We start from the raw sequence: 27,130 nt of genomic DNA, 5'->3' as shown, positions 1-27,130 counted from the left end.
CCACTGCCCACTGTTCCCACCCACCAGCAACATGACATGAGGGCACAGGACCAGAAGTCAAAGAGTAACATGGATGTGTCCTGTGGTGCCCACACCTGATATTTGTGGGTAGAAGAGGAGAAACAGTTTGAGATGTATAGAGCCAGAAACTAGTCTCTGAAAAAAATGTCACATCATTCAACATGTTAAATTATGAGCAAACTATCCTGTTTTGATCAACCCTAACTCACATTGCGAATACTCTATTAGAAATATATTTGATAATGTAGCATACACAGTGGTAAACACATCGTGATTTCTGTTCAAAACTCTGTGTTCATGTTTCAGAGGAGCAGCTCCTCCTGTCGTGTATGTGGCCTCCGAGCTTGTGGTGTGCTCAGACTCTACATTCTCTTCCCCTCTTGATTTGCTGTTTCTCATTCTCTTGCATGCTTTTCTTTTTTTTAAACATGTGTTTGTGTGTGTACACTTGTTTTTAAATTATTTCTCTATATAAATTGTTATTGAAAGAAAGTGAAAGTTGCTCAGTTGTATCCGACTCTTTGCAACCCCATGGAGTTCTTCAGGCCAGAATACTGGCGTGGGTAGCCTTTCCCTTCCCCAGGGGATCTTCCCAACCCAGGAATCGAACCAGGGTCTCCTGCATTGCAGGAGGATTCTTTACCAACTGAGCTCTCAGGGAAGCCCTAAATTGTTATTAATTCAGTACAAATACTTCTACAACTTATTTTCAGACATTGTTTTGAGAGTTATACATTTTGATACATATAGCTCTTGTTCATTTATTTTCACTGGATATATAGTTTTCATATGGGGTTCCCTGGTGGTTCAGATAGTGAAGAATCCTCCTGTAGTACAGTACAGCGATTGAATCTGCCCACGTTCAGTCCCTGGGTCAGGAAAATGCCCTGAAGGAAATGGCAACCCACTCCAGTATTCTTGCACAGGAAGTCCTATGGACCCAGGAGCCTAGCAGGCTATAGTCCATGGGGTCGCAAAGTCAGACACAACTGAGTGACTAACACTTTCATAGTTTTCAAGGTGTGAATATACTATAATTTATTTGTCCTATGTTCTGTCAATGGGCACTTGGGTTATAATAATGATGACACGGAAGTAAACAGCACACAATGAAAATCTTATTCATCTGTGTGAGAGATGCTCTATAGCTGTGACCTGTAAACTCTTTCTGCTCAGGTATTTCCTAAAAAAATTTTGAAAAACTGTGTAACTCTTCATACATTTTTAGTTGGCATCTAAAAAGTATTTCAATCCAAGTTTATGTAGTTGGAAAGGATTAATTTGCATAACATTGTAATATAGATTTTTAAAGATAAAACTGAAGATTGCAAAATAATGCAATGAAATGAAAATAGTGTAATGATTTGACTCTCACTAACATCCATTTAAATAATATACTATTAAGATACCCTTTAATAGTTAGAAAGTTTATATTACTTCCTTTGCCCTTTGAATTTGAAATTCTGTTTTTCCATTCTCAGAATTTTATCTTGATGCAGTATATTTTTCTGTTTGACAGTCTATTATTGATAATCTCATCATGTTTCTCTCTTTCATATTGATTCAGAGAAGTTCTAAATGATTTTTGCATATCGTTCTGTTGTCATCTTTTGAGTTTAAGTGCCTTTTTCTAGTTATGGCTTGTCTTTGTTCTGTGTGTTTGGATATTTTTTGTTCTGCTAGGTTTTTTAACTTTAATGCAGTTAGTTTATTAACATTTCCTTTATGGCTTGAGGATTTATGTGTCTTCTTTAAAAAATTTCTTACTTAAAGTCATAAATATAATTTATGTTTTCTTCTAAAGGTTTAAAGTTTAATTTTTCATATTTAATTCTTTCATTTATTTGGAATTTATTTTTGTTTATGGATGTCTTAGAAATCTAATTTTATTTTAGTTTTTTCAAGGTAATATCCAGTTGTCATAGGACTGTTTTTAAGTAGCTCAACTTTTGCCTAGGGACAGTTTTTGCTAAATTCAAATATATATATATAATATATATATATATTCATATATATAATATATATAAATTCATATATACACACATACATACACACACATATATGTGTGTGTGTTTTATTCCTTGGGTATGCTTGTTCCTTGAGATTTTTAACAAGAAAAGGCTAACTTGCTTAGCTGGCATTATTTTGTAGTCTTCACAGGTAACCAGCCCTAAAGTTGCTGCTGCTGCTGCTAAGTCGCTTCAGTCGTGTCCGACTTTGCCCTTGCAATTTGTTTAGCTAATATTCACTCACTTGACCTGAATGTGAGTGAATAGTCACACACATTTCCTGTCTTAGAATGACAGGGGCAAAATTTAGGCAACTTAGTTAGCCTCATAGTAAACACAATAAATGTTAACGTTAAAATATGAGTGAATGATTGAATGGATGAATTGATGAATGAGTTATATGATAGAATTCTTAAAGGATACTTGTTATAACTTAGATTATTATTGGCTTATCTTATACTTTAGGATGCAGGAAATTGATCTCATTAATGGACTTGGCTTTCTAGGAAGCCATTTTCTCTTAGCAGAGCAGTATTTCTCAAAATGTGGCCTTGCAGAAGCATATGGGAAGTGTGTTAAAATGCACATTACAGGATCCCACCCCAGATCCACTGGATCAGACGCTATAGAGTGGGATCCAAGCTCTCCAGGAGATTCTTTATCGTGCATCAGAATTTTAAGTCACCTGTTTAGTGAAATGTCATTCAGAATCCCTATTCAGATATTCTACCCGACAGAGCAGTGTCATTTAGGCCAGCTCACCTCTTTTAGCAAAGCCATCACACTTGCAGGTCAAAACACATTAGAGTGGAGAAAACATTAGCTTAAGATTGGATCCTGGAGTATCATATTCCAGGCTTTTTCTGAGGTCATGTGACCTCCTCATGCATGTTTCTTATTTCCCTGTGTGTTAATTTCCCCATCTGTGGCTCTTCCTGCTCCTTGGAGATACAGTTAAATTGGCCATGTTCATTGTAGGGGAGAGAGACAGAGTTAAACTAGGACCAGAAGCCCTGCCAGCTGCTATCTTGTCCTCGACCCGTAAATCTAAATAACATTTGGGTAGCAGTTGCAGTGCACAGATATTTTGTCATCAGTTCAGAGCAAAGTGACCCTTTTTGAAATCTGGCTTGGGGTCCAACCTGGAAACCACCATCACAGCCATTTGTAGGTTGTTAGCCACTCAAACAGTTGTTTACACAGAGTGCCTGAGGGTCAGTGGACCCATCGTGCTATGCTAAAGACAACCAAAGAATTTCATTCAATCCAACCTTCTTAGAGTCATTAGGACTTCTAGGTATTAAAAAAATAAATAAAAGGGAACTGACAGTTCCTGTTTGTCTGAGAAATGCTTTGCCCAGTGTCCTAAAACCCAGCCTCAGGAACTAGTTCATCACAAGTCTCCAAAATACTCCCAGCTTTTTCTCTTCACAGTAATTCAATTTGAATGAACATACACTCAGAGTATATGAACCACACAACTGGTTTTAAGCAGGGATAAAGCTGGGATCATCCTCACCTCCATCCTGAATGGTACAATCATCTTTTATTTCATTCCGCTCGGCAGTGGTGGCAATTAAAGCTCCCAAAGTATGAAATGTTTTCATCAAGTCAGGCATTAAAAATATCGGCCTGTCAGAGAGGGCAGTGGACCCGTGCTTTACTGCCGCTATTCTTCAGCTGCACCGGGGCATGAAGTGGTGAGAAGCATTCATTTCATGCAGTGGGGAAATAAGGCCAACTTCGGCTTTAATCTTTATTATGAGGAGGCGAGTCTCTGTTGGAGGGTAATGAGTGGATGCACCCCATTTAGCTTAAAGTAACAGATCTATATAGAGTTGTTAATTTGTAGATAAATATGGGGTTTTTTTTGTACCATTGATGTCTCTTGATCCACACAAAGTGGTTATATTAATACTGAAACATTATTAATCAATAGTTTGCTCTTTAAAAATACATCAGTAGGACTACCCAATTACCTTTAAGTATATATCAAAGGGCACAAAGCAATCTGATGTGTACTCAAAGTCCATTAGAAGCCACCAGACATATTAATTAAAATTTCTAGTTACAATGAACTTTACAATGTGCATAAAAATTTTCTGCTTTGAGTAACAAATAGGTATGGGCTAACTGAAAAGCTGGAGCTTGCAGATCTATTTGAGGGCAGGGGAGGGCCTTGGTGGAACCTGGGAATGATTTATTTTACTTAAATCCAACATATAAAGGGCTCTTACTCAAGATTGTGAATGGAAAGCATCAGGATCCTCTCCTGTGTGTATGTTGAAGGGAAGGGAGGAATTCTCATAATTTGAAATTAAGCATTACCAAAATGGTGCGTAGGCCTTCCCTCATAGCTCAGCTGGTAAAGAATCTGCCTGCAATGCAGGAGATTGGGGTTCAGTTCCTGGGCTGGAAAGATCCTTTGGAGAAAGAAATGGCAACCCACTCCAGTATCCTCGCCTGGAGAATCCCATAGATAGAGGAGCCTGGCAGGCTACAGTCCATGGGATCACAAGAGTCAGACATGACAGCCACTAAACCGCCACCCAAAATAGCGCCTGCGTGAGTGCTAAGTTGCTTCATTCGTATCAGACTCTTTTTGAACCTATGGACTATAGCCCACCAGTCTCCTCTGTCCATAGGATTCTCCAGGCAAGAATACTAGAGTGGGTTGCCATGCCCTCCTTCAGGGGATGTTCCCAACCCAGAGACTGAACCCACGTCTCCTCTATTGACAGGCAGTTTCTTTACCACTACCGCCACCTGGGAAGCCCCCCAGAGAAGTAGGTGCAGTGAAGCTCCACTGGAGATTAAAGACAAAACTAAACACTAAGATGTGTGTCATCCAGCCCTTGCCGATCCTGCTGTGTGGCCAGGCATCGTTGAATTTGATCAATCTGGTTGTGGCAAAGGCCCACAATGAATGAGCCCCACAGCAGGGTCTCTGCCCTGCAGTAGCTATTTGTACTAATGGACGCCTCTGAATTTGTACTGAGAGGTAGGTAATCTACCATTTTGTCATCTAACAACAGTAGTGAGCTTTCCTTTCAGACTTCGGTTCTTACTGCCAACAGCCCAGCCGTAAGAAGACTCAGTCAGCTAAACTACTTACCAGACTGGCCCCCCAAATCACAGACAATCCAGGAGCTTAAAGAAAAAAGAGGAAAGAAAGCCAAGACATGTGAATGCTGTTTCCCCCGCCTCCCTTGCCTTGCCTGCACCGCCCCCACCCTACCCCACACACATCTGGGTTCTGTGCATCTGGTTATTGCAAGGAGAGAGAGCATAAGCTCTTAAGGCCCAGGAATGGGATTTACAGTAATATGCTCACTAAACAAAACTCAACAACTAAGACCTGGATGCCCCGAGGTACGTGCTGTAATGGTTCTGGACTCTATAGCCTCGTACATTTCTAATGACTTTGTCAGAAACTGGCAGCCTCATCAGATCTAAGGAGGTGGCATTTAGATATGAGATCCATATTTAGGCACCACATACCCGAGCATGGCTGATTTAGGGATGTGCTCTCCCCCTACCCCTTGGCGTCCGTCCCTGGCCCATTATCCAGCACAAGTCATCCACTGAGACTAGCGTCAGGTATACCTGATTGTCCTTCAACGCAAGTGAAATCTTTAGGTGGACATTAGTCACTGCTTTAGACATGTTAGCTTCAAGTGGAAGCAGTCAATTACAGACCAGAGGTTTTATGGCTACATTATTACCATCATACGATTAGGTTTTCAGCAGTAGCATTCTGTCTGATCGATCTCTGCCAGGACATTGATGGATCACTTTGTTCTTCAAATGTCAAATATGTGGGACTTCTGTGCTTTATGTATTTACTGACACGCTCATCTCCTGTGGATACCTTTTCCCCTCTGTGGTGTTCAGTTTTAGCAGATGATTGCCATCCCTTTCCTTCAAAGACTGTGTGGATTATATGTAATCACGTTTATAATTTTCTTCCTATTTTCTCTCCAGTGAGAAGCACTTCTGAGTTAACAGTACTATAAAGAAGTCTTTACCACACTAGGAGGATCTCTCATTGGTGTCAAGAAATAGGTTTAGACAATTTTATTTAGCTTTCTAATAGGCAGAAATTAATTCCCAATTTCAGGGTATAGGTTTGACTTCCAAAAGTTTGATTCTCCGTTATTATGCTATGTTCAATTTTTGCTTTTTTAAAACAAATATATTCCTAAGTCAAATCTCTGAACTGCAAAAGCCACCACTATCACCCTCAAACACCAGTAAATATGTTCACACTTATAATATTGAACAGGATTTCTTATGTGAAATCCTTGACGGACTCGTAGAACACTCTTGGAGAGGGAGCTACTTTCAGTAAAACTATTAAGTCTTAAATCTAACCCTGAAGATCATCTGTCCTATGCAACAGGTAAAACAAAAACCAGGAAAGCTTTATTCCCCAACAAATGGCCAACTGGGCTTTCATTTTGTTTTAAGAACTTCCCAGAGGGCACACGATGGTCCTGGGAATGCCAGCTTTCTTATTGATTCAGAGCAATCCCCATTTCTACCTTAGGACCTATAGTTCTACCATATTTCTCTTTATCTTTATGTTTGTTTATCTGGCTGCTCCTGGTCTTAGTTGCTGCATGGCACATGGGATGTTTTGGTAGCAGCACACGTGATGTACTTTGCTGACCAGAGATTGAACCTGGGCCTCTGGCATGGGAGCGCAGAGTCTTAGGCACTCGACCTCCACGGAAGTCCGTCCCCTCTACCAAATTTTCTACTTTAGGAACTTTCCCAACTCTCTTGGGTCAATTTTATTAGCTAGTACCACAGGGAGGAAACCGTCTAGTCTTTCCCAGTAAGGGAGGCACCTCTAGATATATCACGGGAAATTCTCAGGGGTTGTTCATTATTCATTTTTTTAAGGCCAACCATGTGTTTGGCAATATTGTGGTGGTGTGTGCTTAGTCGCTCAGTCATGTCTGACTCTTGCAACCTCATGGATTGTAGCCCGCCAGGCTCCTTTGTCCATGGGATTCTCCAGGCGAGAATACCGGAGTGAGTAGCTGTTCCCTTCTCCAGGCAATCTTCCCAACCCAGGAATTGAACCCTGGTCTCCCTCACTGTGGGCAGATTCTTTACCATATGAGCTACCAGAAGGCTAAATCACAGACCTAAAAGGTCTGGCTTTGTGTGGTTGGTTTTTCCTGTGTCTTGAAACAAGATTTTCTGCAACACAGAGCTTCTTCCATGAATGCACGGGTATTTGGGGCCCAGGCCTTCCTCCTATAATGCAGAAATTCACAGCTGCTTTTCTTCTCTCCATCCCTTTCCTACCGATGAGCAGCATGGCTGGCCACTCTGCAGCTGGCCTTTCTCACTTCTGTTGTCCCTGAATGCCCTAGCAAAAGGGTGACCCTGTACCTCTGGCGTGTCCACGGGTGCTGAGGACAGCATTAGCAGCTGGCCTGCACCCTGGCACTTACGCTGAATGTCATTCCGATCTCTGCAGGCATAAAGTTGATGGAATCATCTTGACCCCAGCACTCACATCCAGCTTCAGCCCAGGGTTAAATGTAACCATTTGAGTGGCCATTTCTTGAAAAAAAAAAAAAAAACACAACTAGTTAATACGCAAAACTGGATCTCTTATCAAAAAAGGCACATTTTAACGCTTTAGGGTAGAGTACAAGCATTTTGCCTAAACTGTACCTTTTTTTCTGGAGGGGGCTTCCCTGGTGGCTCATATGGTAAAGACTGCCTGCAATGTGGGAGACCTGAGCTCAACCCCTGGGTCAGGAAGATACCCTGGAGAAGGTGGCGCTAGTGGTAGAGAACCTGCCTGCCAATGCAGGAGACATTAGAGATGCGGGTTTGATCCCTGAATGGAGAAGATCCCCTGGAGGAGGGCATGGCAACCCACTCCAGTATTCTTGCCTAGAGAATCCCATGGACACAGGAGCCTGGTGGGCTACAGTCCACAGGGTCGCAAAGAGTTGGACACGACTGAAGTGACTTAGCATGCACAGTATCTGTTTTGATGAAGCGCATGTTGTTGTTCAGTTGCTAAGTCAGGTCCAACTTGCAAAAGAGCTGGACACCACTTGGCAACCTCATGGACTAGCCTGCCGGGCTCCTCTGTCCATGGCATTTCCCAGGCAAGAATACTGGAGTGGGTTGCCATTTCCTTCTCCAGGGGATCTTCCTGACCCAGGAATCAAACCCACGACTCCTGCATTCGCAGGTCAATTTTTTCTTTTTTTAACCACTGAGCCACCTGGAAAGCTCTCTGAAGCACACAGCTAAGTGGAAAATCAGGTTCTAGGAGCTGGGGGTTGCTCTCATTGAGCCCAGTGTTCTTCAGGGACACACTGTGTGTGTACATCAGAGACACAACTGCTCTATAGCTGATATGCTCCTGTGAGACAGTGAGGAAGGACACATTCTAGAAGCGGCCTGAGACTTCTGGGTTACCCACTTCCTCAGCCTGCCTCAGCCTGCCTCAGCAGCCTCGCAGCATCCCATGGACGGGAACCAGGTGGGAGAACACCTCTGGGGAGGAGATGTGGCTTGGTGCCCACTGAATACCATGCAGAGATAGTTGTATTTACTCTGCCATTCCTGCAGGAGACAGAGCTGCAGATTAAGTTGCACAGACACAGTGGAGGTCCTGGCTAAGGAATTTTAATGTAAAAATTCCCGGGTTTTAAACTTAATTCTTGAGCTCACTGATATAGTCATTCAAATGGGGATCTAAGGAAAGTTATGCTGGGGCTCAGAAGGGTAAATGTGTGAATGCATTTGGAACCAATTTAAAGCTAGAAATGAGCAAGGACATTTGCCGATACACCATTAAAATAAACTCGGAGGTTCACTGAGGCATGTACATAGACGGACATACATGCCTGTTCTGGTCCTGCTGTCTGCTTTCTCTGCAGCTCATGGGAGGTTGTGGGGGGCGGGGGGCGGGAGAGGCCTTGTCGTAGCCCACCTTAGAAGTATCCGGGCTGGACTCCCTGATGAATCTAGTCTGGGCTTCATTATGAAGTTACACTGGAAGCACAGTCACAGAGGATCCTCTCCTCAACTAGGTCTTCATGGAATGATGCCTGAATGAGCCACCCACTGGAAGGTACCTCTTAGGGACTGCACTCCTGAAAATGTGACCAGAACCAACCAGAAAGTCTAGATTTCCTAGGAAAATAAATGGAGGTGCAGGTGGATAGTAAATAGAAATGCTTAACTGACTGAAGACCAGGGAATTCCAAGTCTGACCATTGGTAGTACCTGGGAACTTTGTAAAAATACAGATTCTCAGGAGGATAGCACAGGAAAACCTTAGGAATCTATGTGTTTGGGGCTTTTTCCCCCCTTATTTCTTCAAGTTTGTTCTCCAGAGGATTCTGAGGCCCCTGAGGTTTGTCACTGCTTGAAGCAATGAACTTTTCAAACACTTAAAACCTGCTGGCAAAAAAGAGAAGGTGTGCTAATTTTCACTGAAATAGGTCACCTAAGAATCTTTAACCAAACAAAATTTTATTAACCCGACTTGATATGAAACACCTTCTTGAATAAAGCAAAAACATCATTTAAAAAATATATGTATACATAATGATGAGCTTCCCTGGTGGATCAGCAGTAAAGAATCTGCCTCCAATGTAGGAGCCACAGGAGACGTGGGTTCGATTCCTGGGTCAGAAAAACTCCCTGCAGAAGGAAATAGCCACCCACTCCAGTGGGGAATTCCATGGACAGAGGAACCTGGCAGGCTACAATAGGGTCGCAAAGAGTTGGGCACGAATGAAGCAACTTAGTATGCACGCATACATATAGATAAAATCCAGATTCACAAATCCAATGGAGATGGATGTCCCTTCTCCCCATCATTTTTTGGAATGTGGCTACACTAAGCCTAGACATTTCTGCCCAGCTAGTGGCTTTCTCTCCCTGAAACCAGCCTCAGCGTCTGGCTACTATCTTTTGAGAAAGCACACCCTGAAAAAATACAAAGCCCTGCCATTATTATTCATGTGGCTTTTGTTTATCTTCCCCAAAGAAACAATTGAGCTGTAGCAGATGAGTGATGGTTGCCGGGCTGTGGCGGAGGTAAAAGCCACTGCAGGTGGAGCAGCTTAATGGGGTATTAATTGGGAAGCAGGTGAAGGCAAATGGGTAGCACAGCAGGTATGTAAATAGGCTCGTGGGAAGAAAGGCATTGGATTTTATGCTCTTTAACTAAAAATAAAGACCTGATATTTAGCTTATCTTTGCTGAAATCCTGCACTGTGAGGGCCCTGACAACCGCCAACATCATCAATGATTCATTATTATCTCAGCATCGTCCAGGGGACTTAATAGGATCTTCAACCTCTTCATTTTTCATTGTTTCAGCTGATTCTTTGGCTTTAGAATGCATACTTCTCTTCTCTGTTTATATATCAGAGGTCAGAAAAACTTATAGATTGTATAGTGATGATGACATTTAAGCCTCTAGCCTGCCTTCTGGTAGCATCCTCATTGGAGAAATGCAGCACATCGGTATGAGTATGGATAGTACAACTACCAAGAGCACACACATCTGAATTCATCTTGTCCTTCCAATAGTCACCTTGAGGAAAATCACGTATTCCAAGGCTCTCATTGGCTCAAAACTGTTCAGGAAAACCACTTCAATGAAAAAATCCTTACATATATTTATCACTTATTTTCTTCCCCTAACCATTACCCAGCATCATCACTTATTTCATGACCACACTTAGTGCTATATGACATTTGGCTTTTAAAATCCATCCCTGATGCAGAGGTTTGCAGCTGCTCAGAATATTCCAGAGAACACGCCTCAGGCTTCTAGGGAAGAGTTCCATGAAATGTCCAGAATGTTGGCAGCCTCTTTGGGATAAGTGACCAGCTTCTCAGAGCAAAGACTTTCCATGGCACACACTTAGAAATTTCTAAATTTGGGCACGCTAGTTTGAAAGTTCAGGCCCATTATTTTAAGGCTATCTTATTTTATAGTAACTCAGAAAACTGTTAAACAAACTACTCCATGTTTCCCTTCCAGTTAGCTCTCTTTCTGGTACGTTGATGGAAAAGTGATGGGAAATTAGGTCCTTGGTTGCTTGGGTGGCCCACGTTTATTGTTTTCTCTGGGAGGAAGCAGCACTCGTTTTGAAGAAGTGTTTAGCACTTTACTGTTGAAACGGCTAGACGTCAGTGAAGCTTTCACAGGCCAAATATTAGTGGAGTCACAGTGAATACCCCGTAAAATGAATTAGGTTCACATTATCATGCAGATCTTTTCCTATAGTTGGAGTCCTCATTAATTTTACTGCTCCAGAGATGTTAGTAATTAAATACCTCTAATTAATGAAAATCAGACAAAGGCAAGGGCTTCTCTTTTTATCTTCAAAGATAGAGATGTTTGTAGATCTATCTCGTTGTGACTTTTGTCTGTAGGAGGACCACAAATCTGAGCTAGTTGGGATCAAGTGTTCTGGTCCAGAGAAAGTCATTTAAAGACTTTGCTTTTGGCAAATTAAAGGAGTAGGCATTTGAAGACGTTATAAAGATGATCTGAGATTCGGGAAAAAAAAATACTCATAAGTGAGAGTCAGTCCTACATGTAATAGCAAATTTCATGGTTGAAGATGCCTTAGCGTTGAGGACAATTAATAGTTCTGAAGCAATGGTTGAGTTCTGGGGTAGGCCCTCAAACACATAATTAGATTATTAAAAATGGCCTGTCTTAGGCTGACTATTACTAAATTGAAATCCAATTATGGCTTTATGATTTTGCTGAAAAATATTTAGCTGTTTTATTTGAATCCTTGTAAGAGATCATTTCCTCTTTGCATCAGCGTTTGCACATGTCATAATATATTTTCCAAACAAATCTGACCTCAATTATCTTGGAATCTATCGTACATTAGATAAAATATATTTTAATGAGTGTTTTTATGTCTAATATCATACTTGTGCCTCTCCACACTTGAGGAATTAAAAGATGCCAGTAGAAGACTTCGCAAGTGTCTTTTTAATGAGAGGCATGCATATTTTAGAAATAACTAAATTGTGCCATCTTAATACATGGAAAGGCATTATGCTCAAATATGTGCCCGAGTGTGCTGCAACACAGACTTGGTTCAATTCTCAGTAATTGGCATTGGAACTGTAATAAAGCAGTTATTTGCAAAGAGATGGGCTTGGAATTTTCATGCACTCCTGCAGTGTGGATTTAAATGCTAAGTTAAATATTTATGAACCCGAGATTTTTATAATTGATCATTGTATGATTTATACACAGTAATTATAATTAGGTTGAAAGAGATTTTAAAAAGCCAGTTTCCTGGTAGCTAAGGCCATTAAATAACGCTAAGCTGCCAAAACAAAAATTAGATGGGAACCCAGCCATCAAGTTCCGAGTGCCTGTCCCCAGGCCCCATGTACAATGAGGCACTGCACCTCACCAGGCATCTCACCTGGGCACCAGCTCCTACATCACCTGCTATCATTTTTCATGCCTTTGTTTCAAACCTAGTTGAACATAAACAAGTAGAAAACTTCAGAGATCCAATGTGTAACAAAAGGAAAAGGTGGAGGAGGTTGGAAAGGTTAATTAAAAATGTAATGATCCCATTTGCTGAGACAGCACTATTAATCATTTTGCAGCAGCAAGCATGTGACTTACTTACACACCACTTATAGGAGGCATCTAATTTTTTAAGATATGGATGGTATGGGGGGTGTGGGCCACAGTGTGTTCTTTATGGAAACAGAAGCTCTAATGGGTGAACTTGGAGTGAGTGAGCATGGGGCAAGTGCCTGACTCGTGGTTAATACAGGGCACTGTCTTTACCAGGAAGAAGAATTACATCCAAATTCACAGATACTCAGAATAATTCAGTCACTGTGAACCCTAGAGAGAAATCTTGGATATGACTTGAGGCTTAATGTAGTTATGGAAGGTGTGAAAAAACAGGGCAAGGAGGAAATTCATCATTGTGTAATACAATATGTCTCAAATGGTGTATGAATGACAAAATGGGCTCCAAAGAGCCAACATTGTCTTTTAAATGTAATTTTTAGCACCCCAGCTGGAAAAGGCCACGCCCTTGTAGGATCGATTACAAGGGTCACAGCCTGTACGATCAGATTTGCCATCTGATCCACGTGGACAGCAGAAGACCAGACTGTCAATGTGAGCTTCCAGAAAAGCCTGTTCTACCCCCGTGAAGATCTTGGCGCTTTCTGCGTATTTTTCATTTGCTGGAATAACACGTTAGAGGGAGCCTATTAGGAGAAGAACAGTAGTTATGTCAACATGGTAATTAATCAAGCCAGAAAGTAAGAGGAAACTGGTTGTGAATTCAATTCTGCAGCCTTAAAAAGAAGGGCAGAAAGATACCCGGAAATTGGCAAGCATTTGTAAACAACGGTCTTTCACTGTGTCTTGTGAACTTGCTGCTTAATAAAAACGCATCTTCATGCGAGCCGTGCAAAGTTTAATATAGTTACTGTTCTATTCCACCTCATAACCTATAGAAATGATTTCTAGATCCTTGCATCTGTGTTTCATCCTGAATCATTTTGACTGGTTTGCTGGTCTGAGCATTTGCCAATAATGGTGGCGTTTTCTAAGTATAAATAATGAAGGGCTGCCAGCCACAGCGATAGCCTCTTTGATTTGGGACAGTGTGAGGATTGTACTTGGGATAAAGGCAGATCCTTGCGCCAGAGGAATTTAGAATGTGAAAGCGTCTCCCAGTGCGTAATTCATCCTTGACACCTCCACATCTCCCTGTATTGGAGGGACCCTTTTCATTTGCTCTGTCTGAAGGTCAGGGTGGAAATTGTTGGTTCGTGTACCCATCGGAGCAGCAAACAGCTGAGAGGTCAAGAGCTGGCTTGGTTTTGGTTTTTGTTTTTTACGTTCCATCCCTGATCAAGTTGTATCCTAAATACTCGATGTTATAATCAGAAAAGGCAATTTACACTATAAGCATCAAATAAAAAACCTTGAGGCTTGAAGGGACCTTAGATATATCATCTTATAAATGGGGAAAAAAGCACTCAGGTAACTGGACCATGTTTCAACTCCCTGACTCTGAATCCATTGCTCCTTTAGCAACATCTTTTTATTCTGTGGTCCAGGAGCTGGCCCTCCAGTTGCTGTGAAGGTTATACCTCCCAAGAAAACAGGAAACAAGTCACATCAGATGTGATCACAGCCAGAAAAGCTTAGAATAATGACAGAGAAAGCCATATGTAACCTGCAAAGTAACAGCGTGGTGATGTGTAACTTTGAAAGGAAAAGCTGGGTAATGGGCTTCTCCATCACACAGTGCTCGGCGGGTGCTGGAGGGAGTTCTTTAGCCCGCCAAACCCACACGCGAACGTCCTCCCCCAGAAGAAAGAATTTCTAGTAAACAGCCTTCATTCTGAGAATGCTTCCCATTCAGACAGCATCCCAGACATTCTACCAAGTTAAAGAATGAATAACAGCAGATGGAGGGGGAGATTAGAGTTGGAGGAGGAGGGGGGTAGCAACATTTTAATGCTGAGCTCTAAAATGAGCTGTGGAGAGGATGGCACTCAGAGTTATGGTAAAGCTGTTCCGAAGCCTTCCCACACAGGCGAGAAGGTGTGCGTGCCCAGCCCGTAAACCAGGCGCGCGGCTGTGCCTTTGCCCTCCCGCGTGTGAGTGGATGGGGTGTTGGGTGTGACTCAGTGCCCTAAATCCATGTCTTCTGGCTAGTTCTCCCTCGGCCCTCAAGTCTTTGAGGTCGCAGTGTTGTGCACTGGGGAATGCATTTAATACATATGGGGCATCAATCTTCCCACCAAGTAAAAACTCACTTCTAACTTCTTTGTCCTATGATTTCACCTCTGCTTATGGTGAACTTCACTGCAGCTGGTGAACTTCACTGCAGCAGGGTATCTGAGAGAAAGCTGGCAGTGAATTTGTGAGGACTCTTAAGAGAGAGGTGAAAGTTTTCGGTGCTAAGGGTTGTTGTTATCCATATTCTGTGCGTGTGAAACTTTTCTTTTTAAAAAAGAATAAGGTATATATGTGAATCAACTTTTTCCAATGTTTTGTTTGCACATTTTCAAACCTACAGTCAACTGAAAAAAGTTTTACATCAAGCTGCCTTCTAGAAGCTACCATTACATTGGAATGTAGTTGCTCTGTAAGTATCCATCCACGCACCCTTCTGTGTGTCTAGCAGTTCCTCAAAGTTTTAAAAATGCAGATATCAATATGCCTCCCCTAAATGCTTCAGGATGTTTACCATTAGCCAGTTTTTAACATTTATTTCTTTTTACTTTGAGGTAAAATTTCTGTATGTACAGACTTTGTGTCCCATTCTCTTGAGTTTTGACCCAAATTTCTACTGAGATAGCGAATATTACTGTCACTCCCGAAAGTTCCTCTTGGCTTTTTCCAGTCAGCCCCCACCTCCATCCACTAGAAGCAACCACTCTTCAGATTATTTTTCCATCATAAATTAGTTTTGCCTTTTCCAGAACTTCCAAGTACATGTTGAGTTGGCTAAAAAGATGTTATGGAAAAAAAAATCCAAATGAACTTTTTGGCCAACCCCAAATTATTCAATGTGTACTTTTTTTGTAAAGCTTCCCCCCTCCCCCTTAGAACAGTGTTTTTGAGATTCATCCATGGCGTTGTGTGTATAAATAGCTCATCTGTTCTTATTTCTGAGTGCTGTTCCATTATGTGGATAGACCACAGATTGCTAGGCGTTTTCTTACTGATGGATACATGAACTGTTTCTCAGTTCAGTTCAGTTCAGTCACTCAGTCGTGTCTGACTCTTTGCGACCCTATGAATCGCAGCACGCCAGGCCTCCCTGTCCATCACCAGCTCCCGGAGTTCACCCAAACTCACATCCATCGAGTCAGTGATGCCATCCAGCCATCTCATCCTTTGTCGTCCCCTTCTCCTCCTGCCCCCAATCCCTCCTAGCGTCAGGGTCTTTTCCAATGAGTCAACTCTTTGCATGAGGTGGCCAAAGTATTGGAGTTTCAGCTTTAGCATCAGTTCTTCCAATGAACATCCAAGACTGATCTCCTTTAGGATGGACTGGTTGGATCTCCTTGCAGTCCAAGGGACTCTCATGAGTCTTCTCCAACACCACAGTTCGAAAGCATCAATTCTTCGGCGCTCAGCTTTCTTCACAGTCCAACTTTCACATTTATACATGACCACTGGAAAAACCATAGCCTTGACTAGACGGACCTTTGTTGGCAAAGTAATGTCTCTGCTTTTGAATATTCTATCTAGGTTGGTCATATGTTTCCTTCCAAGTAATAAGCTGTAACTAGTCTTTGGTTATTATCAATAAAGTGCTGTCATACTCTTTTTATGGACATATATCCTCATTTTCTTGGATGAATTCCTAGAAGTAGAAATGCTGGGTTATAGGGTAGGTATATGTGTAAATTTATAAAAATCTGCCCCCAATTTTCCCAAGTGGATGGACGATTTTACTCTTCTGTTGGAATGTATGAGATTCTAGGAGCGCCACATCTTTGTAAATATTTGGAGTTGTCAGATTTAAATTTTAACTACCAACATAGTGGTTGTAATTTGCATTTCCCTGATAACTAATGATGTTTAACACTTTTTATGTGCTTACTGACCGTTCATACAACTTCTTTTATGAAGAAAAACCTGTTTTTCAATTGGGTTGTTTTTTATGTTGGGCTTCTCATATAGCTCAGTGGTAAAGAATCCCCCTGCCAGTTGCCCCCTGCAGAAGACATGGGCTGGATCCCTGTGTTGCAAAGATTCCCTGAAGAAGGAAACGTCAACCCACTCCAGTATTCTTTCCTGGGAAATCCCATGGACAGAGGAGTCTGGCAGGCTACAGTCCATGGGGTTACAAAGAGTTAGACATGACTTAGCATGAATGCAAATATGTTTTAGATATTTGTCCTTTGTCAGATACATGTTTTGCAAATATTTTTTCCTGGTCTGTGATTTGTCTTATTTGTTTTCTTCGTTTCTTAAGAAATTAAGTGTCTTTTGATGAGTTTTTAACTTAGTGAAATCTACTTACCAGTTTGTTTAATGTTGTTGTTTTTTGTACTCTTTTCTAAGAAATATTTGCCTGTAATTTTCTTCTTTTTTTGCGTTAGATTCTGCTATTAGGGTAATGCTGGCTTCATGTATCAATTTGGGAAGGGTTATGAGAATGTTTTGTGTGAATGAGAATTAGAAGCAAAAAGTCACTCATTTACCTGTAAGCTGGAAATCAGTTGGTGGCCTCTTGCCTATCTAAATGTGCCAGGTTGCACACTGTGGAATCTGGCTGAAATAATGATAAGGAGACGGTGCTCTAGCAGTGTTATTTATCAGTGAAAACAGAATCAGCTCAAAGTGAGGCTGAAGCATGCCAGGTGCTAAATGGAATGGACTGTGAGCCATTGGTTTGGACATAAAATGATTCATCCTGTTCCCACTTCATGCAAAACTTTTTTTTGGATTTCACATATAAATGTGATCAGACAATAGTTGTCTCTGTCTGACTTATTGTACTCAGCATAACGCTTTCCAGGTTCACCTGTGTGTTGCAAATAGCAATATTTCCTTCCTTTTATGGCTGGATAGGGTTCCATTGAAAATCTACACCACATTTCCGTTATCTGTTTGTTCCTTGATGAACACTTGACTATTGTAAATGACGCTTTAATGAACATGGGAGTGCAGATATTTCTTTGACGAAGTGATTTTGTTTCCTTTGGATATATACCCAGGAGTGGAATTGCTATATCATATGATAGCTCACAGTCATGTGAGAATGTTAGCTCTATTTTTAATTTTTTGAGCGACCTTTATACTGCTTTCTGTAGTGACTGTACCAATTTACAGTCCCACCAACTGTGCACAAGGCTTCTCTTTTCTCCACCATCTCCCCAGAACTTATTATCTCTTGTCTTTCTGACAAGTTCTCTTGATGACAGTTGTTCTAACAGGCCTGAGGTGTTATGTCACTGTGGTTTGATTTTCATTTCCCTACCAATCAGCATCTTTTCATGGACCTGCCGGCCTTTCATGTATCTTCTTTGGAAAAATGTCTCTTCAGGCCCTTTGCCCATTTTTAAATTTGAGTTATTATTATTATTGTTGTTACTTTTGTGATTGAATCATACAAGTTCTTTATATATTTTGGAAATTGACTCCATATCAGAACATGATTTGCAAGTATTTTCTCACATTCCATAAGTCACCTTTTCATTCTGTTTCATTCTGGTTTTATTTGCTCTGCAAAAGCTTTCTAGTTTGGTGTAATTCATCTTGTTTATTTTTTGTTGTTATTGGTTGTATCATACCCAAAAATTCACTGCCAAAACACATGTCAAAGAGCTTTTTTCCAGGCCAATTTTTAAAAACTGTATTATATGGAGAACTGCCAGAGAGAAGTAAATTTTCTGGACCTTGTGTGTTAAGTTTAATTATTTTCATTATAATTTTATTTGAAGTTTATAAACATAAAACCATCAGCTCTTACTCTTTGCTTTTATACAAACTGTAAAGACAACACACACAAATTAAGTGTTAACAAAACATTAAAAACTATGAAATGTGAGTTGATAACATACATTTAATATGAGAAATGACATTGTCTGCTGAAACTAAATTGGTGCTTACAGTTTGTATGTAATTTTCTGTTTCAACATGTACTGTTCTGAGTTTGACAGGCCTACATTACTGGGTGTCATACGATGACTTAATTTTTCTGTCATTTTTCTCCATTTGAACTTATATGAACTGTTTGTTCCTATGTCCCTGGCTATATCATGTAAGTATTAAGTCAGCCTATGTGCCTGTATTCCTTTCATTTTAGCCAGAGATCATAAAGTACCATTGAACACCAATGAAAGTGAAAATATAGGTAGTGAAATGCATACCAGTATCTACCTGATGCGAAGAGCTAGCTCATTGGAAAAGACTCTGATGCTGGGAAAGATTGAGGGCAGGAGGAGAAGGGGGCGACAGAGGATGAAGTGGTTAGATGGCATCACTGATTCAGTGGACATTAGTTTGAGCAAACTCTGGGAGATAGTGAAGGACAGGGAAGCCTGGCATGCTGCAGTCCATGGGGTCACAGAGTGGGACACGACTTAGCAGCTAGCCTTAAGGGCCTTATCCGGATGATGCAGAGTTTGGTTATATTCCTTTATTTTAGATCATCATTCCAAACTGCATAACTTAGAAATCTCCAAGACTTCCTTTGGTAGTCCAGTGGTTAAGAATCTGCCTGCCAATGCAGGGGACCTTGGGGGGTTAGATTCCTGGTCTAGGAAGATTCCAGATGCCATGGGGCAGCTAAGCCCATGTGCCACAACTGCTGAGCTCACACACCAGAGTGCGTGTGACACAGCTGGAGCATATCCCCACTTGCTGCAACTAGAGGAAACCCAGGCGCAGCAATGAAGACCCAGACAGCCTTAAATGGAAATAAAAGAAGTCTACAGCTGTAGTCCCTCAGGATTACCAATCACTGCTGCCAGTGGGCCCAACAGCACCACCTCTCAAAAGAGGAAAAAACCAGAAGTGTCACCAGAGCCTGGTGGAGGCCCTGGGGATCTGTTGGGGCATGTGGTGAATATTTCACTCCTTGGGTCCTGAAATGGCTGAGTGTGAAAACAGAGGTGCAGGAGTGAAGCCACTTTGGGAAGATCATGATGGAGAAAATGCTCCAGGTGTGCCTGTTAAACCAGCAGGATGTGCGTGCAGCTGCTGGCGCCCTGCACTGCTCACCTAAGAAGGGCTGAAGGTCTTGTTGATTGCCTTGCGCGTTAAATTGTTGAATTCACAACAACAATATGTGTCATAGAGACATGAACCTGGAGCATCACAAAATACTGCTGGTAGTGCCCGAGTATATTTTTGTGATTTCATATATTTACACGTAGTTCTTTCTTAAAGTGAGGCACACCATCAGTAGACCAAGGAGAATTTTTCATTCCCTGAAATGTTGGACTTACTGTGTCTGTTCTTGTCTTGTATAAAATTTTGCTTTACAATACTAGAACATTTAACATAAGATCCTGGTGGTTCACGTGGTAAAGAATCTGCCTGTGATGCAGGAGACCTAGGTTTGGTCTCTGGATTGGGAAGATCCCCTAGAGAAGGAAATGGCAACGCATTCCAGGATTCTTGCCTAGAAAATCCCAGGCCCAGAGGAGCCTGGTGGGCTACAGTCCATGGGGTCACAAAGAGTCAGACTTGGCTGAGTGACTAACACTATATTCTTAACATAGTTCTTTTTTAAAATTTTATTGATTTACAATGTTGATTTATGATGTATCAGTTTCCTCTGTACAGAAAAGTTACTCATCCATACACATACATACATTCTTTCCCATTTTTCTCTACCATGGTTTGTCACAGGATACTGAATATAGTTCCCTGTGCTATACAGTAGGACCTCATTGTTTATCCATTCTATATATAATAGTTTGCCTTTGCTAATCCCAAACTCCCATATCTTCTCTCCCCTAACACCACACCCCCTTGGCAACGACAAGCCTGTTCTCTTTATCTGTGAGTCTGTTATCGTTTCATAGATAGGTTGATTTGTATTGTATTTTAGATTCCACATATAAGTGATATCATATAGTATTTGTCTTTCTCTTTCTGACTTAGTTCACTTAGTATAATAATTTTTAGGTACCCGTGGGCAGAAGACCTAAATAGATCTTTCTCCAAAGAAGATATACAGATGGCCAATAGATGGATGAAAAGATGCTCTACATCACTCAGTATTAAGAGAAATGCAAATCATAACTACAGTGAGGTATCACCTCACATCAGACAGAATGGCCATCATTAAAAACTCTACAATACGCAAATGCTGGAGAGGATGTAGAGAAAAGGGAATCCTCTTCCACTGTTGATGGAAATGGAAATCGGTGCAGTCACTGTGGAAAACAGTAAGGAGGTTCCTCAAAAACCCTAAAAATAGAGCTGCCTTATGATTCAGCAGACCCACTCCCGGGCGTATACTCAGAGGAAACTATCATTTGAAAAGATATACGCACCCCTCTGTTTATTGCAGCACTATTTACATTAGCCAAGCCATGGAAACAACCAGAGTGTACATGGACAGATCAATGGGTAAAGAAAATGTGGTTTATATACACAATGGAATATTACTCAGCCATCAAAAAGTGAAATCATGCCACTTAGATTTTAAATGCACAATACAGTATTGTTAACTGTAACTGTGATGCTGTACAGCAGATCTCTAGAACTTATTCATCTTGCATCACTGACACTTTATACTTCTTGAATAACAACTGCTGGAACAAGGGAGGAAATGGGGAATAGCTACCATTTGTACTGTTGAGTAGCAGTAACTGTCATTTGTACGGTGGAACAGCAGTAACTACCATTCAACTTTCTGCTTCTATAAGTCTGAGAGTTTTAGATGCCTTGCACATGTAGAGCCATAGAGGATACTGTCCTCCTGTGACTGGTTTATCTCACTTAGTATCATGTTCTTAAGGCTCATCTGTGTTTTTGGATATGGCATATTTCCTTCCTTCTTTAAGGTGGAAAAATATTCCATGTGCCCTTTATATGGATACTAAATACACTGTCCTGTCTTTCAGTCCCATCCAATCCGTCTGAACTCTCTTTCCTCTCGTGCTAATTCTTAAGTGCCTTCATGATCCCCATCAATGGGGGATATAAAGAGAATGAAAGGGGATTTCATTCTCTTCTCTCAAGAAGGGGCAGGCCTGCACGGAAACTTCCTGGGGTTTGAATCCCACAGTTGTGTGGTGCCTGTCTGTTGCCTCCTAGCTGTTTCTGGAGGGTCATTGCTGCACCTAATTATCAATTTTCCATGGGCCGTATTATATATAACTTGGCTCTTAGAGGTTTTTCCATCACTTCCCCCTCTCTTTGGTAAGACCTATATTGTGAGAAATAGGCTTCATTTCCCTTGTCCGTTCGTCTTTTAACTTTACCCGTTGGACTTGGCCCTGCCAGCCCACCCAGCCACCCCAGTGGGCACCACCTCCTCTGTGTTCTGTCTCCAGCCTCACAGAAGGCCTCCTGGCCATGGATGGTCCTGGTTTCTCTGAAAGCCTGAGCACAGAGGGCTTGGGCAGAAGGCAACATATGTTTTGTGAGATTCCTAAGGCCTATGGTTTGTAAGCCCACTGAAATTCTATCCAAAATACTAACTGCATTTTTCTAATCTGCAACCTCAGTACTCATAGATCCCACATTTTCTGTGGTAAGTTAAATGGTAATTGAGGTTTGCAAATTTTTATGTAATTTATTCTGGTTTCCTTCCAGTGGCCTGTGAGCTCAAACTTAAATACAGCTTCGATGTGGTTGCTTCTTCCTGTTTAGAGAGCTGGCATAATATTTTGTCTTCTGGGCTCAAATAACCATGCAATTACTCTGTAATCATATAGTAATTAGCATGTACTATGTGCATTTATTACATAATTATATTCCTGGAGGATTGCATGGCAATTATACTTACATTCAGCATATCATTTTATACACTATATAATAAACAAGTATATAATTTGCTTCTTTTTTCTTTTATCCTAATTTCAGTTTACCAGCCAGGAGCTGGAAACTTGTTTTCCTGTTGCCTTGTTTAGACCCAGGCAGGCAGGTGTCTGAGCTCCTTTGGCCTCACTCAATACCTCCTAATTATACCTCTGAGACAATGCTAGGAGCTTATGTGCAGCCGTGGGTTCCCAGCCTCTGTGCCCCTGATGCTTCCTCATTGTCACAAACTCATTAAGTTATTAGCTTCCAAACACAGAGCTGATGAGAGCTGCCAGGCCTGCCAGGTGGTGAGAGGCCAGATCTCAGTGCAAGCAGAGGACCTGTGCGAGCCGCCCCGGCACCTAGCCCTGTGGTCACCTGCCTGTCTCTCCTTTCTGCAGTGGAGCACATCTCGAAAGGGAACAACTGCCTGGACGCCGCCAAGGCCTGCAACCTGGACGACACCTGCAAGAAGTACAGGTCGGCCTACATCACCCCGTGCACCACCAGCATGTCCAATGACGTCTGCAACCGGCGCAAGTGCCACAAGGCCCTCCGGCAGTTCTTCGACAAGGTCCCGGCCAAGCACAGCTATGGGATGCTCTTCTGTTCCTGCCGGGACATCGCCTGCACCGAGCGGAGGCGGCAGACCATCGTGCCCGTGTGCTCCTACGAGGAGAGGGAGAAACCCAATTGCTTGAACTTGCAGGACTCGTGCAAAACCAATTACATCTGCAGGTGAGCGCGCCGGCAGCTGCGTGATGAATGAGGTGGCAGAGAGGGGCCCTGTTTCTGTTTTCTCAATTGCTGCGTGGGGTGGGAGAGGGGAGTGGTTGGGATGGATGGGGCCAAAACTGACCTCTGCCTCCAGGACAAGGTCCTTCAGAAACTGGGCAGGCATCAGGCTCTTGCACTCAGGAAGGTTTCCATCGTTAATCTGAGAATGAGGGAATGAGGGAAATAGGACTGTGCTCAGTAAGTTCAGAGAGTCACCTGAGGTCAGGTGAGCTTGAAGGCATGTGCCCCCACTACTAGAACTGAGAGCTGCCAGGGGTCAAAAAGGATTAAGTAAGTGGAATGAGGGCTGGTGGAAATATAGGGGTGCTTCGCATCAAGATCACAAAGCTGGAAGACAGCAGCAAGAGGGTGGAGCTGTGTCCAGCCCTGAAGAGGAGAACTTCCAGAATGCCTAGGTCTGTTCTGGGTCATTTAATCATCAACCTGTCTGAGCATAGATGCTTTTCATGCTTCTGGATCTCAGCCCCAATCAGAGACCTGCTAGAGTCTGGGCTGTGTTGTTGAAAACAGGCACTTGGTTTCCTTTTTGGCCATGTATTAATTTATTTTAATGTTTCAGGGACTCCATGAATATATTCTATGTATATATACTTTTTTTCAGAGCAAAAAAGCTGTAGAGAATTAAGTAGAAAGAAAGGAAAGGTTTCTTTTCTTTCTGTTCTCACTTGCTCCCAGCTGTCACTGTCGACAATTTGATGTGTGTGTCCTTCCAGAACTTCGGGTTGAATTCATTGCTGATGGAAGCCAGTAGATTTTGATTAGCAGAGACTCGAGTCTTCGCAGCCTGAGGCAATGCTGGTGCTGCATTCAAAGCACAGGGTGGATGTCAGGTTAGAGATGCAGACGGGGGCATCATCGGACAGCACCTGTACTCTGCCCTCGGGACAGAGTCAGGAGTCTTCAAATACGGTCACTGACAAAATCTCACGCACTTGATAAATTTCACGGGCGGACAAGTAGGTGAAGGTGTGACTAGATGCTTGTTTTCTTCTAAGTCTCCCCTTTCTCAGGAGCAGAAGGCAGAGAAGAATCTGTCTGATAGTTGGGAGGATTCTGGTGAGCGAAAGTTCTGGTCAGTTTAAGTTTTCTTCTGATAGACCGGAGTCCCATTCTTTCCTTAGACTAGCTCTGCTGCTGCTGCTGCTAAGTCGCTTCAGTCGTGTCCAACTCTGTGCGACCCAGAGATGGCAGCCCACCAGGCTCCCCCATCCCTGGGATTCTCCAGGCAAGAATACTGGAGTGGGTTGCCATTTCCTTAGTGACCAAAGGAAAATAAAAGTGCTCGTTAACTGGAAAACCCCCCTCATGCGGAAGACTTTCTGGAAGTAGTGTCTCCATTTTTTTCCCAAGATGGAAGCTATGTGAGGAAGAACTCAAATGACTGAGCTTGTGGGAGAAGTCAGGTGTTCAGGCAGTGTGACTCTTCCTCACCTGTCAACCCTGTTTCATTGAGACCCTCCTAGCTGAGCGCTGTGATCGGGGATGGCTGTGCTCCAGGGGTCCTGAGGAAGAGGCAGGGCCTCCTTGCAGCCATAACCTGGGGAAACCAATCATCCAGGGACTCTGAGAACTCTCTAGTGCTAAGTCACTTCAGTCGTGTCCGACTCTTTGTGACCTCCATGGACTGCAGCCCGCCAGGCCCCTCTGTCCATGGGATTCTCCAGGCAAGAATACTGGAGTGGGTCGCCAGGCCCTCGATCAGGGCATCTTCCCCACCCAGGGATCGAACCCATGTCTTTTATGTCCCTTGCATTGGCAGGCAAGTTCTTTACCACTGAGTGCGATGAGGGGCCAGACCAAGGGAGAAACTGCGGGAGCTTCATCTGGGATTAGAATGCCAGGGAGCTGAAAATCTAAAGGTTGTCGCCTGAAGACCTGGCACCCGAATCCCATGTTCCTGGGCCCCTTCAGTCTTGGAGCAAAAGGAGTCTTCTGCTAAGAGCAGGTCTTTCCAGGGTTTTCCTTGGCTGGAAGCCAGCTACAGCCATCCCTGTCTCTGCAGGAGACGTCACCTTTTCACTGATGGGTCAAACCAGGAGGCCTGGAGATGGGAGGCTGCTATAAGGCAGGGGAATGGAGCAGTGAGTCAGCCCTCCGTCCACTGGGCCACGGCTGGGAGGAGGGAGAGAGCACGGTGATGGAGCCTTCCCTCCTCTTCTAGCGAGGTGTGTCTTGCACGAGAGGTCCAGAGAGGGTTCCTGACACCCCCTCTGCAGCCCGAAAGCCTATTCTGAGGGTTCGTTTGCATCAGTTGGCCTGCCTATAAAAAGAGAGACTCTTTGGAGGGTTGATGAGAACTAGTCAAATCATATTGCTTCCCTGCTAAGCTGCGGTGAGAAACAGCAAGAAGTTTGGGAACTTGGGAGTGTTCCGAGGAGGCGGCAGGAAGAATCTGTAGGGGAAGGGGATGGTTTGTGTGCTGTTTAGGGACCAGGTTGGCTCCAGGGACCATGTGCATTGCGGCAGCCCCGGGAGCATGGAGTGACTTCAGCTGATGGAACGACAAGGAACAGGGGACAGCTGGACAGCCCTCACCTAAGGACTGACCGTGCCTGGTCACTCCCAAGGTCGGCTGCGGTGGCAACAGCCACCACTGGACTGGAAGTGACAACCAGAAGCCGCTTTTGTGTATCTGCCGTGTTTCTGGCTCTGGGCTGTTTGGGAATCTAGATCCTAGACTGTTGGGGGCCCGACCAGGGGAAATTGGCCTCAGTGTGATTGATAGTTTTATACCCCGTCTTGAGTCCTCTCTAGGAAGGTGAATCAGTGACTTACCCTGGTGTTACCTGTCGTTATTTAGACCAGAATTTCTTTCCCGAGCTGAGCCTGGACTTATTACTCATGATTACCCCCTCCCTGTCGCATGTGGTAAATGTAATTTAAGCTGCTAGGCAGGCTGGCAGTGTTTTCTTTCATCAGGTTTTATTAATCTTGTCTTTAATTTTATGCCTTTTACTGCATCCCTGCTCGATCCATCTCAGTGAAGCCCTTGTAGTTACTACTACCCACAGCAGCAGCTGGAGCTTTGGCGGAGGAGGATTCATGTTAAAGTAGCTACAGTGTTAAAGTAGCTCTGACCTAGATCCATCAGAGGAAGGAAGGTACCCCCAGTGGGATGGCAAAAGGCCCAACGTGAGGATCCCCAAAGGGAAGGGATGACAAGAGGGGAAATCGCTTCCTAAAAAGCATATTCTTTGAAAGCTCGCCTTTCAAATGTTCCATTGTCATCTCAACATCAGCCATTATCAAAGAGCTGCTGAAGCTCATTAAAACTTCCCTGCACTTAATGTTTTCCAACTCCAGGCACACAGGTTTCCTTCCCCAGGGACCAGCGGTGCCTCTGCACAAAACCTGTCTCTCCGGCCTTATGCCTTCAAACAGAGGAGACGCAACTTCAGCGTTGCCTTTTGACTTTATTTGCCTTTTCTGCCTTCCCCTTTTAGAGAAGCCAACAGGTTCTTTCCTCTCAGGGTGGTAAGGGAGAGGGGAGAGCTTGACTGTTTAGTCCTCCTAAGCTTGTCTGCAGAAAAGCAAACTCGGAGGTAGTAGAGGAAGGGGGTGATGAAATGTAACAGCCTCCAGGTCTTACCCTGAAGCACAGTGTCTCCCTTGCCAGTTTTCTCTGGTTGGTTTGATCCTAAAGGGAGCCGATTCCTTTATCCTTGATGTACCTGGTTATATGTACAAAATTTAAACTTGCTACTCTCCTCCTTCTGCCCAAACTCTGACATACTAAGTAAGCTCAGCAGTTGGACCCTGGCTCAGTTCATTCAGTTCAGTC

At 42.9% G+C, this 27,130-nt stretch overlaps 1 protein-coding gene across 2 annotated transcripts in view; it reads left to right on the top strand.

The window, feature by feature from the left end:
- The window catches only part of GFRA1 (GDNF family receptor alpha 1), a 236,763-nt gene that overhangs the window by 139,282 nt on the left and 70,351 nt on the right, over positions 1-27,130 (top strand). For both annotated transcript variants that reach the window (XM_040255146.1, XM_040255145.1), the window contains one exon: positions 22,953-23,289. In XM_040255146.1, the coding sequence (XP_040111080.1) occupies positions 22,953-23,289 (337 nt within the window). The remainder of the gene's footprint in view (positions 1-22,952; positions 23,290-27,130) is intronic.

The sequence above is a fragment of the Oryx dammah genome, unplaced genomic scaffold (assembly GCF_014754425.2).
Source record: "Oryx dammah isolate SB20612 unplaced genomic scaffold, SCBI_Odam_1.1 HiC_scaffold_14, whole genome shotgun sequence".
Classification (NCBI taxonomy): domain Eukaryota; kingdom Metazoa; phylum Chordata; class Mammalia; order Artiodactyla; family Bovidae; genus Oryx; species Oryx dammah.
Note: the sequence above shows the minus strand (reverse complement) of the source record. Positions and strands in the feature narration are given on the sequence as shown.